This window comes from Canis lupus, chromosome 24, assembly GCF_048164855.1.
Source record: "Canis lupus baileyi chromosome 24, mCanLup2.hap1, whole genome shotgun sequence".
Classification (NCBI taxonomy): Eukaryota; Metazoa; Chordata; class Mammalia; order Carnivora; family Canidae; genus Canis; species Canis lupus.
The window spans coordinates 43,616,502-43,630,572 of NC_132861.1; the positions used below are offsets into that span (position 1 = coordinate 43,616,502).

Genomic DNA, 14,071 nt, shown 5'->3' on the forward strand with positions numbered 1-14,071 from the left:
TAAAATAAAGCGAGTTATAGAACAGTATGTATACTATAATCACTTTTTTTAGAAAGCATACAGAAGGGATCCCTGGGTGGCTCAGTGGTTGAGCATCTGCCTTTGGCTCAGGTCGTGATCCTGGAGTCCAGGGATCAAGCCCCACATCGGGCTCCCTGAATGGAGCCTGCTTCTCCCTCTGCCTATCTCTCTGCCTCTCTCTGTGTGTCTCATGAATAAATAAAATCTTTAAAAATAAATAAATATAAAAAGCATACAGAAAAATCCTTATTCATGTGATGTGCAAGAGAAATACACACACTTACACACACACACACACACACACACACATACAGATCTAGAAAGAATATAACAGATTATTAACCCACCCCTGCAACTGATGCTTTGGGTTGGAAGAGATGAGTGAAGAACTCTCACTTTTTAGTCTATCATCTTTCACACCCCTGGGCCCTGTTTCTTATAGAGAGCACTTCATCACTCCAGCTGCCCCTTCCCTCCATCTCTCTGGCCTTCCCCAACTCCTACCTCATCCTGAATTCCCACCCAGAGGCAGATGTTGGCAACAGGATGAGACAGAAAGTGAAAAGCGATGACAGTTCTGCGTGCTATTCAATAGTAAAAAAAAAAAAAAGAAAGAAAGAAAACGAAAAAAAAAGGGAGGAATTTGGTGTTTGCTTTTAAGCTGCATCGAAACAGCTGCATCAGAATGTTCACTGGTAAATACCATCCATTCCTGCTCCTTGAGGATTAACAATCGAGTTGGCTGAGCAGTAAGTCAATTAAAATGACAGCAGAGCCACAGAAGTCTGAGAGTACTGCCTACCGCCGCCAGTCATCCATTGGGCTCCGAGGAGTCAAAAGTCTCATGCAATACCCACCCATCCCCCATAGTGATCAAGGAACGTGGATGACCTTCCCCGTTGTGGAGAATGGTGTACCAAGAACTTGGCCTAATGAACATACAGGAACAAAAGGAAATCAGCAAAAACGGGAAAGATGATGTGGCTTGACGTCGCAACCTGCATAGACTATCCTGGATTTCTCTTGTTGCTGAGCATTATCACCCAGCACAGTCCCATTCTACACTCGGTACATATTCGCAGAACTGTTTCTGACATGCCCAGACCTCTATTTGACCCAACACATCATTATCCCAGAACAAAAATGGACCGCTAAGACAGAGCATCCTAACGTCAGAAAGCCGGCCAAGGAACATGATGTCTATCCTCATCTGAATTTCCCTCTTCCATTCCCATATGAAGCACCGACTGGGGGAATCAATCAAATGAGATCTTAAAGTCGTCTTGCCTAGCAGCTGGACAATATATCCCGTAGTCACCCTTAGTTACTAAGTGAATATTCTACAGAGAAACATATAATAACTATCATCTATGGAGCTCATACCAGCAAGGCAGACGCAGGTGAAATTGGTCCCATCCTGCTTTTCATTTGCATCCACACAGCTGGCATTGTTCTGGCAGGGATTCCTCTGGCAGGCATCAAATTCTTCACAGAAAGTACCCACGTACTGATGGTCACAGCTACAGGAAAAAGTTGCCTAAAACACAAACATACCATACGTGTTAAACGAGTCCTCGAAAAATGCACGCGTTGGCTGTTGATCTCAAAGTTCAAGAGCACCGCTGCTTTTTCTAATTATACCAATACTGCATGTTTTAACCACATCACTTATATTTTGATCCGATTAAAATCAGAGCTTTGAGACAAATTGTATGTCCTTACACTTTAATTTCAAACATTTATTTTTCTCATTCTTTCTTTATTGATATTTACCCTAACCATTTTCAGTCTTAAGGCAAATAGAAAGCGAAAAAAGACAACTGTGTTGTAAGCAAAAATGAAGTTTTGCTGACCCGACACGGAAATGACAGTTTGGCTAGAGCTGATATACTGTGCTACAGCCATTAAATAAGATGTCATGCCAACGAGCTAAAATCCTGCAGCATAGATAGCACTTGTCACAAAAACATCGTCAAACGTCCTGCTCTGATCACCTTCCAGAGCATCGAGAGAATTTATTGAATCACCCTGTAAATTAGCCTCAACGTCAACGTACAGCTCTGCAGACAAAACTGAGTGCAAAGAAAAATAAAAAGAATATAATTCACGTGAACTTGTTTGGTTCATGGTATTACTGTTATCTTACTAAAAGACCATAACTCAGACCCAGGGCACTGCATTTGCTTGGAAGCTTCATTCCTGAGATAGTTGTAAAAATTCAAATAAAACGGAGCCTTCCTGCTCTCTTTGGTGCCTAAGGATGGTGACCATCTAAACAATAACAACAACTAATCTGATCCCAAATCCTGTGTGGAGCAATGTAGGGTGTTACTTTGGATCTTCAGGAAGAGGGGCTTGGAGGAAGCAAAGGAGAATGGCATAGACAAGAGTTAACACTTAAAAAAAATCAAAATAGAAAAATGCACCTCCCAGCACTCCCCGAGGCCCCACATCAGGCAGGTGTTCAAATCCCTACTGGTCCAAAGCCCCACGCACAACCTCTCCCCAACCCACCCTTCTTCCCACCTCCCTCTCTCTACCCCAGCCCCCTGCCTCTATTCTCAGACACCCTCCCCTCTTCTCTGGGTGGTATTAACTCAAAATCCCCACCCAGGACCCTGGTCCCCAAGCATACATGGTACCTTCCTTCTGGAAGAGGAAAGTGTCCTCCATTCTCTTTAACATTTTTTTTATCACAATCAAATTTAATAGTTCTTGTCCATTTCTTGATAAATTTACTACTGCATATTTAGATTTCTTCATAGCTATTGTTAATGAGCTACAAAATATTTTCTTCATCCTTTTCTTGTAATACCCATCATAACTTGCTAGCAATTATGACTGGCATAGAAAATGCTAGAGTTTTACTACTGGTCATCGCACTGAGCTCTCACTACAGGTCAGCGTTTTTCCTTGATTCCCTTGGGTTTTCTAGATAAAACAAGCTCCCCCCACCCTCACCCCCCCCTCCCCGCAAATTGCATGTCAATTGCAAATAATGATAACATTCCCCTCCCTGCTCCAGCCCTCATGGTTGCATTGCTGGCTCTTCTAGAGTAAGCTTGGTTTCAAAGGGAGATCTGCAGAATTTATCACTAAGCAGAAAACTGAAATGACTGAATTTTAACAAATGCCATCTTAGCTTCTTGAAAAACAATCTATTTCTTTTCTGTCTTCGACCTAGCAATATGTTGAATGTTTAGGTGCCCTAGTCCTCACTCCACCTTGCATTCCTGGAAGGAACCCCCCACAGAGACATTCTGCTTGTAGCTATAGTCTAGTGCTTTCCATCTAAATTGCCCCATCCCCGATGGACACCTTTCCTAAGAAAAACTCTCCCTTGCACAGTGAGATCAGAATTCATACTCTTAACAGGATGCCCCTGCCAAAAGTGATTAAGCCAGGAGTAGATGGACTCTTGACCTCAGCAACCAAGCAAGAGACCAGTCCAATGACCCATTTAGCTCTTAGCAAACTGCCAGATTTTGTGTAGGTGTTTCTTTTGTTAATTGAATATGTTTTTGTTACGGGAACAGGAGAAATCCTTGTAATCTGCATAATCAATTCTTAAGTGTAAGAACACATTCTTCAATTGTATCTTAAAAAACCAGAACAAGGGGAATAAAAGCAATGGCTTTCCTCTTAAGTGAGGGTTAAATTTTCTGCCTTCTATTTCCATTATCCTCTCTCAGCACCTCTTTTTGGCAAACGGAAATTCCGTCCACCTGCTAGCAATGGTTGACTCCTTATCTGCTTTTTCATGATACTGTGAGGGTTTTTTTCCCCCTCTGTGTGTGTTTGCACTGACTTTGTAGTTCAAAGTTGGGAGAAGCTGCATCAGGGACTGTTAGAAAGGCAGCTTTTTCAATAGGAAGCTCTTTCTCTAGAACTATCTTTTAAGGAAAATCTCATCCTTGCCCAAATGTGCAACAGAGTACACCTTTGATATTTGCAGGGATGTGTCTGGAGCCCTTTGTGCATCTGCAGATTTGTGGCTGCCTTTGAAATGTAAACACTGTGAGGGCCTGGCACATAGAATTTCAAAATGAGCCTCAGCATCATAATAAATTACTACGTGTCATTATTTTTGGCAGCTGTCCTCCCCGATTTACTTGGTTTGTATCCAGCAGTTCCATATTGCAGATCAATTTCTTTGGCTCTTTGGGGGCTACATTTTGCATAGAATTCCTCTGTTTTGTCCCATGGAAAACATGTTGCTTGTGGAAATAAATTATTAAAAACCCCAAATCAAGTATCTTCAAGTTAGCTTTGATCGAATGGAAAGCTAAAACAGAAGCCACACATTTTGTTCTGCTACGTTTTAAGCCAGAAGGTTGAAAAGAAACTTTAAGAAACTGTTGAAACAATTGTTTTTGACCAAGCAAAACACTGGAATTGATTCTTAAACTTTAATTGATGGATAAAGAAGATTAACAATGTTTACATACCCATGATCATAAAATTCTAGTTTTTATGTATTCTGTATCATATGGTCCATAAAGTTGGATGTCTTCCTAAGTCTATTTTCTAAGAACAACAAGCTTTCCTATGATATCAAGAGGTTTGTTTCAATAGTTTCGAGACTTGATTTGTAAGAAGCCATGAATATTTACTAGGAAGCTATGTTGTTAGTATATTTGTTGTGGAAAACTATGATCACTGAAAGCTGTAAACTGTTAAGAAGTTTAACCTACTATGATAGCGCTATCTTGGGCCCAATTGACTTAACCAGCATAAAAGACAAAAAGGAATTACTTAAAATTAGTAGCTTAGTGAGGTGGGGCACCAGAGTGGCTTAGCTGATTAAGTGTCTTGCTGGACCTCAGGGTCTAGGGATCGAGCCCCCCCATCAGGCTCCAGGATCAGGGCATAGTTGGCTTAAGACTTCCTCTGGTCCAACCCCCTCCCCCCATGCTCTCTCCCTCTCTTTCACTCCCTCTCTAAAATAAATAATTAAATCTGAAAAATAAAATTTGTAGTTCGGCTAAGTTACAGAAAGATATTTCCTTGCAAAATTATCGCATATTTACATGTAAAAGTATTTTTCAAGCAAAACGAAAAAGTAACCCTCAAGAGATTTTATCTTAAAACCCAATGCAGAATCTCAATTTTCCCCAACAGCTTAACGTCGCATATTCCATTTGTACATTAATGAAATTTTCTCAGTGGTGGGAAGCTCACTTTGAAAAGTTGCAGGTTTAAAAAGTTGCAGTCACACCTGCTTTCTTTTGTTCACGCATACTACAAATATTGATGGAGCACCTCCTATGTGCCAGGCACTGTCCTAGGACCTGGAAACATATAAAAATGAACAAGACTGTCTCTTAGAAATTATCATCTAGCGTCGGGGGCTGGCGATAAATAAAATGAATAGGCAAATAATGTAGTAAATGAGGTGATAAATGCCATGGGGAAAAATAAAGACAGGAAGGGGAAGAGAGGAGCCCTATAAGAAACAACCCCATTAGACCTCCTATTGCGTTTCCCATAAGGATGCTGGTGAGAAAATCCTAGGCCATATATCATTATGTGCATCCTTTATAAAGTCCTGCCCAAGAAAATTCACTCATTTAAGTGCCAGTAAAAGTATGCTAGTCATGAGAGCTGATGTTTTGTCCTCATGAACAGTGCAGATCATGTGACCGCCCTTTTTTTTTTTTTTCTTCTTTTTGATTTGGCTGCAGTATGCTCAGAGTCTACTGGAAATTCAACTTTAAGAGCTACCTCGGGCTCCGTGACCTCAATGGCTGCATCTTCTTCCTAACTTGGATGTCGGCATTCCAATTCATATCTTCTCTGACTCTGACTTCTGTTTTTGTATTTCTTAATATTTCAATACTTTATGAAATATAGAGTCAAATGTGTGATAAGGAAGTCCAAATTCCATGGCATGGCACACAAAGCCCTTGACAATCTGGCCCACTCCACCTTTTCTGTTTCATCCTCTGCACCTGTCACTTCTCAATCGAGCCTGATCGACACAAACAAATCATCCCACAGAGACACATCTTCTGAGGAGCTTTCTTTCTCTCTTTCAGGGTCAGAATTCATCCATTCTATCTGACTCCCTTCCTCAAACAAAGTACACAGAAAATACATTTATTCTTGTTGGTGTCCCTGTGACACCAGCATGAACACAAAAGTGCCAGCTGACTAGACACTAAATCTCGTTGTTTATAGAGCTTATGTACGTTGAATTATCTCATTAATCTTCACCACATCTGTCAGGTGGTTATTATCAGATCCATTTTAGGAAGTAAGAACAGACCCACCAGGGACGTCAGATGAATTTTGGCAGGTGTCCCAGCTAGCACGTGCAGGGTCAGGGCTTAAGCCTGTATCATGGGTTGCAAACCTTTCCCACACATAGCTGAATATTGGCCTACCAACACCTTGATGGTCTCTATACCACTGACACCCTTCACCCTGACTCTAAAATAACCCCAACAACTGTGGTATTTTGGTTCTTGCTCCAGACTGTGTAGTTGGTCTACTTCCTACTTGCTGTCTGGCTGCCTTCCTTATTGGCGTCATTGACTATCCTTTTGGTTGACTGACTCTAATTTCTTTTACTCTAAAGAATAATACCAAATGTATTCAAGTAAGTCTCAAAATAGAGTAAAAATATCTTTCCTGAGGGTTGAAAGTATCTCTTGCACATAAAGTACCTAATCACTCATGAACAGACTTGAAAACTTTGGACGACTTTTTGCCAGAACTGGAGATACTTGTCTGGTGGGACTTTAGTTACTCATACATAACAGATGCTCAAGTGTTCCTTGAATTAAGCTGACTTCATAACAGGCTGCTGGAAGGTAGCTTTGAAGGAGAGTCCTATGCAGGTAAGGGGTCCTCTTCCCCTACTTGTCTATCTCTGAGGATCTTGTGTTTTGCTAAGACAGCACCATAGCTACTGACGCAGTCTTCATCCACACATCCTTACTACAGGGGATACTGGGACAGAATCTGGAAGGCAATTCTCAAGCCACAAGGTGAGTAAGGGGCCCCTAAACCTCTGAAAACAGAAAGGAGATTATTTGAGCCACTTCTGGCTAAAGGACTCTCTGGCCCGATTCCCACTTCCACCAGGGGCCAGCCTGGTTCCAAACAACATCTGGGCTCTTTATAGTTAAATGTATGAACATCTGTGAGGTCAAAACCTGAGCTAATGAACTGATCATTGTTGGAGATGGTGACAAAGCCGTGGTGGTTTGCCAAATTACCCTCACTTTAACATACATTTGAAAATTCCCCCAATAGGAAATTGTGTTGTTTTTGTTGTAAGCATCGGGCAAAGTCCCAAGAAAGGAAAAGATAACACTTTGAAAAATTAGAACCACACTCAGTATCCTGTGTCCAGCTCCTCCCCGTGGAACCTGCCATCACTTTTACAGTAGGGATGTCATAGAGAACGTGTGCACATTGCGGAGTCTCCCCATTATGTGAAGTCCCATTCCAGAAATGTATTTCATATCCAAATGCCAGGAAAAGCTCTGCTTGCTCTAGAGGGCCAACTGCTTGCCTTCCCTCTGGTGGACATGAACCATGTAAATGAGCATAGTTCCCTCTCAAAAGCGGAGACTTCTTGAAGCTCAGTCATTTCTGTGCCCGGGGAAGGTAGGCCTGGCTGCCTCTCAACTTCCACAGCAGGCTAGGGTCGCAAGCAGGGCACACTCGGCCCCTGGCCTCTGTGAGGAAGGCAATTCCTGCTTACAGAGCCTGTGGGTAAGAATTCAGGAGACCTCTCTAACCTAGTTCTCTAGACACCAGCAGGGGCCAGAAGTAGACTGTTTCCTAGCAATAGAGCGCTGTAACCTTCCTGCCCTTAGTTAATGGGCTCCAAGTACAGTTGTTCAGGAAGATGATTTCCCACGTAGGAGCTTTCTGCATGTCCTTTTGCTGACAGCTTATGTTGTCTTAAGTGGATTTTAGGAAAAGAAGGCAGTGAGTCCCCACTGTCACATGCAACAATGCAGGATCACTCAGATTCCAGCCTGAACTGTCACATCACCCCAAAACACACTGACCCTGACTCTCTGGAGATGAAGGTCCCAGAGGCCTTGTCCTGGCTGGTTGTTTGGGTCTGGAATCGCATAGCTGATGCTAGGAGTTAGTTGGACATGTAGGTGGTAGTCAGGGCCAGGGTTCCCAGCAAGAAAACAGGGAGTCAAGACAGCTAAGATAAAAGAGCCCTGACATCCTGTTCTGCAGCTTAGACAGGACCATGCTTGCATTCTGTTTTGCAGCCCTTGCAGAAATGACTTCTGTAAAACATCCTAAAATAAGATAATTAACCACAAAGCATCTGTCACCATCTCGGGCAAGGGGCAGTGAAGACATAAGCCCCCAGATGTCAGCCCAAAAAAACCCATCCGCACAGAGGCATTAACCTAATAGGCAGACAGATACGTGATCAAAGCCCTGACTGGCGTGACTCAGCACACCCTGATTGCTTAAGAGAGTTCTGTAAAAGAGCTCATAAAACCTTCTAAACTTAGACACTCTGGGGGCAACCCACTTGGGCCCCCTTCCCCTCTCCGGGAGGTTTCTACTCTTGCTCAATAGCCTTTGCCTTGCTGCCCACCACTCTTCATCTGATCTACCTCTTCATTCTTTGAAGCAGTGTGACCAAGAGCCACAGGCAACAGGGAACACAAATCCTGTAACACTGACAGACACTAAAACCTAGATCAAAAGCAGTAATCCTAGCACACATTTTTATCTGATTCAGCAGAGGTGAGCTAATAACTAAGGGGTCCAAACACCAACCTAGCATGGCCTGTGGACAGGTGGAATTTAGCCTTTTACTAAAAACCCGTATTTGGCATTCCAAGAGACAGAAATGATTATTTGGGTATAAAATTTAAGAGACTATCTGAGAGTTCTTATTATGATGTAAAAATCCTTATACATGCCTCTTCCTGAGCCCAGGCCACAACGGGAGGACCCCCAGAGCCCAATCACAGAGACAAAGTTTTGCCCCCTGCTGGGAACACAGTAAACTACCTCAAAGGAAACTCCATGAATTTCATTTTTTAAAATTATGGTCTTTTGGCTGGGTCTTACTGTTCATTCACTACGGTGTAATTTAAACAACATGCCTGCATTGCTTATGGCTCCTACTCTTATTTCCCATTAACCTTAAACACACTATCACTCTTCTGTTTGAATTCATTAATTGCAAACATAGCAGCTTATTTTTAAAAAAAAAGTAAGCTTAGAAAACATGCAGATCGTCTAAACATGAAATTCAAAATTTGACATTCATGAATTCCTAGAATTCATTTCTTTGGCTTCAATGTTAAATTTTGAAAAATAGGAACAATAATAAATGAGAGCCCTGCTCTTTCCTTCCAAAGGACACTGAAGTTTACCTTATTACCCAAAGGAGAAGAAAGTAAATGTCTTTCAGGAAATTTTGTAAACTGCTTTCTCTCTAAAAGTGCATATATGGTTTGGCAGAATGGAGATGGTCAAAAGCAGTTTCTCACCATATCCTGACAACTTCTCTGTTCTCAGCACTCTGAGCACGGCCATAATTAGGCATAAGATTTCTATGCAATCAGCTGGATCTTCAGTTCACCAGTATCTATGTATTTATTTGATGAAAAGTGCTAATCCATTAGCAAAAGTAAAGTTTGACTCAAAAAAAAAAGTCACTGAAAATTCATCTTTTATTGAATTTCCCTATTAAAAAAAAAAAAACCAGCCTGATCCCACAAGTAAATGACATTCCATTCTAATTTCTTATTTTAAAATTCCATTTAGTCTTCTAGTTATTTCCTTTGCTACATGAAAAGAAAATGGTAAAGAAAAAGCTTTAATAAAATGAACACTTTCATGTATAAATTATTGATGAGAAGGACTCATTGAAGAATAAAGATCTTTCCTACCAGTTTGCTCAAGCCACCTCAGATGGAAAACCCACTTTGGGTTACATTTTTAAGTGTAAAGCAAAGATGATGAACCAGTGGTAACTTCTTCTAAAGATTAGAAGCCAATGGGGGACAGGTCAGGTCAGGTCAGGGTACCCAACCACTATTTATTGAAGAAAGACCACACCATAGCCAAGTAGCATGCTGAACATCTACTTAATCCTCTCAACAGTTATGCAAGATCAGAATGATTTTTCTATCTTACTAATGAAGAAACAGTTCAGATTTTAAGTAGCTTGCCCAAGGTCACATATCAGAAGCAGTGGGAGGCGGATTTAGTCTCCTTGCAAAGATATTTCTTACAATTTAAGATAATCGGAAATGCAAGGAATTGAGTTACAAAGTATGGGGGGTGGGGCTCAAATACCATTCAGGGAATTTGGAGGAGGTGGCCTCCAAAGGCCTCTTGAAATCTCAGATCTGACATGCCTCAGTTTCAGTCCCAGGGAGGCCACAAATCCCCACTATCACTCTACTCCTACAAGTGATGGCACACCTCCCTAACCACCTCATGGGTTCCTTTCCTACCCTGTTCATGTCCGAGGGCTGCCATAACACAGGACCACAGACTGGGTGGCTCAAACAACAGAAATCTACGATCTCTCACTTCTAAAGATGGGGAAAATCAAGACTCAGGTTTGGTTTCTTTGGAGGCCTCTCTCCCTGGCGTATGGATGGCTACCTTCTCCCTGTGTCTCCACAAACCTTTTCCTTTGGGAACGTCTGTGTCCTAAACTCTTCTTTTTTTTCTAAACTCTTCTTCTTGTAAGGACCCCAATAGCATTGGATGAGAGCCCCACCCATACGACCCATATGACCTTGTCTCACCTTGATTGTCTCTTTTCTTTAAAGATTTTATTTATTTATTTACTTACTTACTTATTTACTTATTTAGAGAGTGAGTATGAGCAGGGGAGGGGCAGAAGGAGAGAGAGAGAATCTCAAGAAGACTCTGCACTGAGCAGAGCCCAATGTGGGGCTCAATTTCATGACCCTGAGATCATGACCTGGGCCCAAAGCAAGAGTCAGATGCTCAACCAGCTAAGCCAATCAGGTGCCCCTGATTGTCTCTAAAGGCCCAATCTCCCAATACCGTCATATTCATAGGTACGAGGGGTAAGGACGTCAACATGTGAGTTTTCCAGGGATCCAGGTCAGCCCAGAATAGAACACATCTCCTCTCTGGCTTATTCCTCCAACTGTTTTCAGAGCAATCTTTGTCAAAGGCTGCTTTCAGTTTTTCACAAATATTTGCTGCTGACTGTATTGAAGTCATTATCCTACAGGACACACATTATTCATCAAACAATCGCTGTCTGGAGAGGTTGGTAATGCACATACAGAGACATTTAAGACATAATTCATGTGCTCCAGGAATTGACAAGCTAGAGAAATAAATCTGTGTCCCTGTCATCATCATTACCACCTCCATCGTGCACATATACTGAGCACTTGATACACACCAGGCACTATTATGAGGGCTTTGCAAAATGCAGTTATCCTCATTGTTACTGTTATCCCCTGTTATATTTGAGGAAACTGAGGCACAGAGAGGCTGAGTAAATTGACCAAAGTCTGCTGGCTAATAAATTGAAGAGTTGAAATTTGAGCCCAGGTCATCTGATTCTAGGATCTGCCCTCTATTTAAAGAAACTACATTAAAAGTAAAGCTTAGAAAAAAAAAAAAGAAAAAGAAAAAAGTAAAGCTTAGATGAGGCACCTGGGTGGCTCAGTGGGTTAATCATGGGAGTCCTGGTTTTGGCTCAGGTCGTGATCTCAGGGTCCTGAGATTGAGCCTTGAATCAGGATCCACACTCAGCGAGGAGACTGTTTGAGATTCTCTCTCTCTCCCTCTGCCCCTCTCACTGCTCACACTATTAAATACATACCTACATACATATGTACATACATAAAATCTTAAAAAAAAAAAAAAAAGGAAACCACAGACAACCAGATAGTATGGAAAGAGAAAACACTACATTGCTTGCTGATAGCCTACTCCTGGTTCTTCTACCTCTTTAACCCTGGGCAAGTAAATTAATTAATTAATTTACCTATTTACATTATTTTTTCCCTGTTAGGCCGCACTTCAATATAGGAGAAAACAAAAGGAGATATGCTATAATCCAAAGATGCTACTATTTACATTATGATTTTAAAATTTAACTGTTGAAAGATCTTTACATTTTCACTGTAGAAATGATACAACAAACAAGAACACCAACCCAAGAGCAAAGGGGTTTGGCACAGCCACTTACAAATAAAATGACTGTTACCAGTGATACAGGAAGAAGAAGTAGCTTCTTCCTCTTCCCGGTTCTTGTCTGAGTCAGGCAATGAAAATCAACAAATCAAATCACTAGATTTATCAATCAGGATATGGGCAGAGATTAAAAATCAGGCTTTGGTAAGACCATCAAAAGGCCCAGTCTCTCTTTTCCCATTAGGATCACACTGACCCTTCACCAGTTTTGGGAAGGTCAAGTGCTCAAATGCATGTGGAAACCACACAGGAGCTGCCTATACCTGGCCCATGTAAAAGGTACTATACTTGATCCCTTATAGAGAACCTCTGTTCCCTACCCTGACTGTTTCAAACACTCTGATTGCTCCCAGTCTATGCTGAGGTCAGTCCTGAGTGGCAGCTTTTGTCCTTTTAGGGATGAGCCATGGAAGACTCAAGACCCTTGTCACCATCTGACACTCAAAATCTAGACATGGGGAGACAGTCCACCTGTGTGATGCCCAACTTAACAGACACACTCTGGTGCATGGTTCTTCTTTCTTCTCTCCTTCCCCTTCCCCTTCCCTGGTTCCCTGTTTCTCCTCATCCCCACTGGACTTCTCACATATGTGGTCAGTTTCATTCATGGGCCATGGCTAACCAGTATGTGTGTGCCCCAATTCCAATCTTTAGCAGGATGAGGGTCTTCCTCTGTACATTTACAACTAACCTAGCTTTATTCTCCCCCTGGACTTATAGTTCTTCTTTGCCTCTGTCTTCACACCTGGGTTCCTCCTCAATAGGCTGTTTTGTAGTTTATGTACTTTTGTGGATAGGCTCAAATCCAATCCAAGACGGATATGGTGAAGAAATAAGCAAAACACAGCAGAGTTGATACAAGGAAATCAGTTCAGCCTTTCTTATGGAAGTTGAAAGCAATTTTTCAGCCCTTAGCTCTCCTATTGAAATAAGAATGTACGCGTGAATCTGGAATATAGGTATCATTGTCCAAATTCCAAAAGTTTTATCTTGATTATATAATCCCTGAGACCATAGAACTTGACTAAAAACATTTCCTCAGCATCCAGAGAGGAAAAAAAAAAAAAAAAAAAAAAACCCACTATCTTTTCATTTTATTGTCAAAGATTTTATGCAGAGTCCCTGATCTAACGACTGCATTTCTTACTTTATTGAATTTACATACACACAGACTGAAGTAAAAACCAGCAAAGGTGGGGAGGTCCTATCCTTCATTTTAATTAAATCTTATCTCATCAAACATTTGCTGCTTTCATCATTTTAATACTGAACCAAAGGCAGGTTATATCTAATAAATGTGTTTCTCCAAGATAATTAGAAAAGAATCATTCTAATAATTTCCAGAAGAAGCTCATCAAAATATCTAACTCACGGTGGCAAAAGAATTACTTAAGTTCACAGGCAAGATGAATCTTGATTGCTTTCAATTTTCATTAATCTATAATATTCACATGGAATGATCTCTTCCATGTAATAGTTGAATCCTCCAAAGCTGAGTAAGAAAGAAAAATCTACACACAGATTTCAAATATGAACACTGCTCATATCTTCCTTTCAAAGTTTCTTGGTTAATGTATCATATTTTGACCATTCTGAGGCTGGTAGTTTCTTTTTCTAACGTATGTATGACTCTTAGAGTAGAATGTTGGATTTAGCTTCTTTTTGCAGAACAAAAGAAAATTCATACTTAATTCCCCAGAGTCTCAGTATCTCCATCATCAGATGGGGATGATGAAAGGTCCATGTCACAGGGCTGGGGGAAGTGCAAGTCTTTGGGCTTAGCATAGATCCATGTAAGTGCTGGGAAAAAAACCCATCAAGGTCTCTCCCTCTCTCATGGGTACAGGCTCTG

The 14,071-nt window shown here is 41.3% G+C and overlaps 1 protein-coding gene across 1 annotated transcript in view; it reads right to left on the bottom strand.

Moving 5' to 3' along the window:
- The window catches only part of DNER (delta/notch like EGF repeat containing), a 311,266-nt gene that overhangs the window by 108,825 nt on the left and 188,370 nt on the right, over positions 1 to 14,071 (bottom strand). Inside the window, exon 6 of the mRNA XM_072796556.1 lies at positions 1,405 to 1,558. Within this exon, the coding sequence (XP_072652657.1) occupies positions 1,405 to 1,558 (154 nt within the window). The remainder of the gene's footprint in view (positions 1 to 1,404; positions 1,559 to 14,071) is intronic.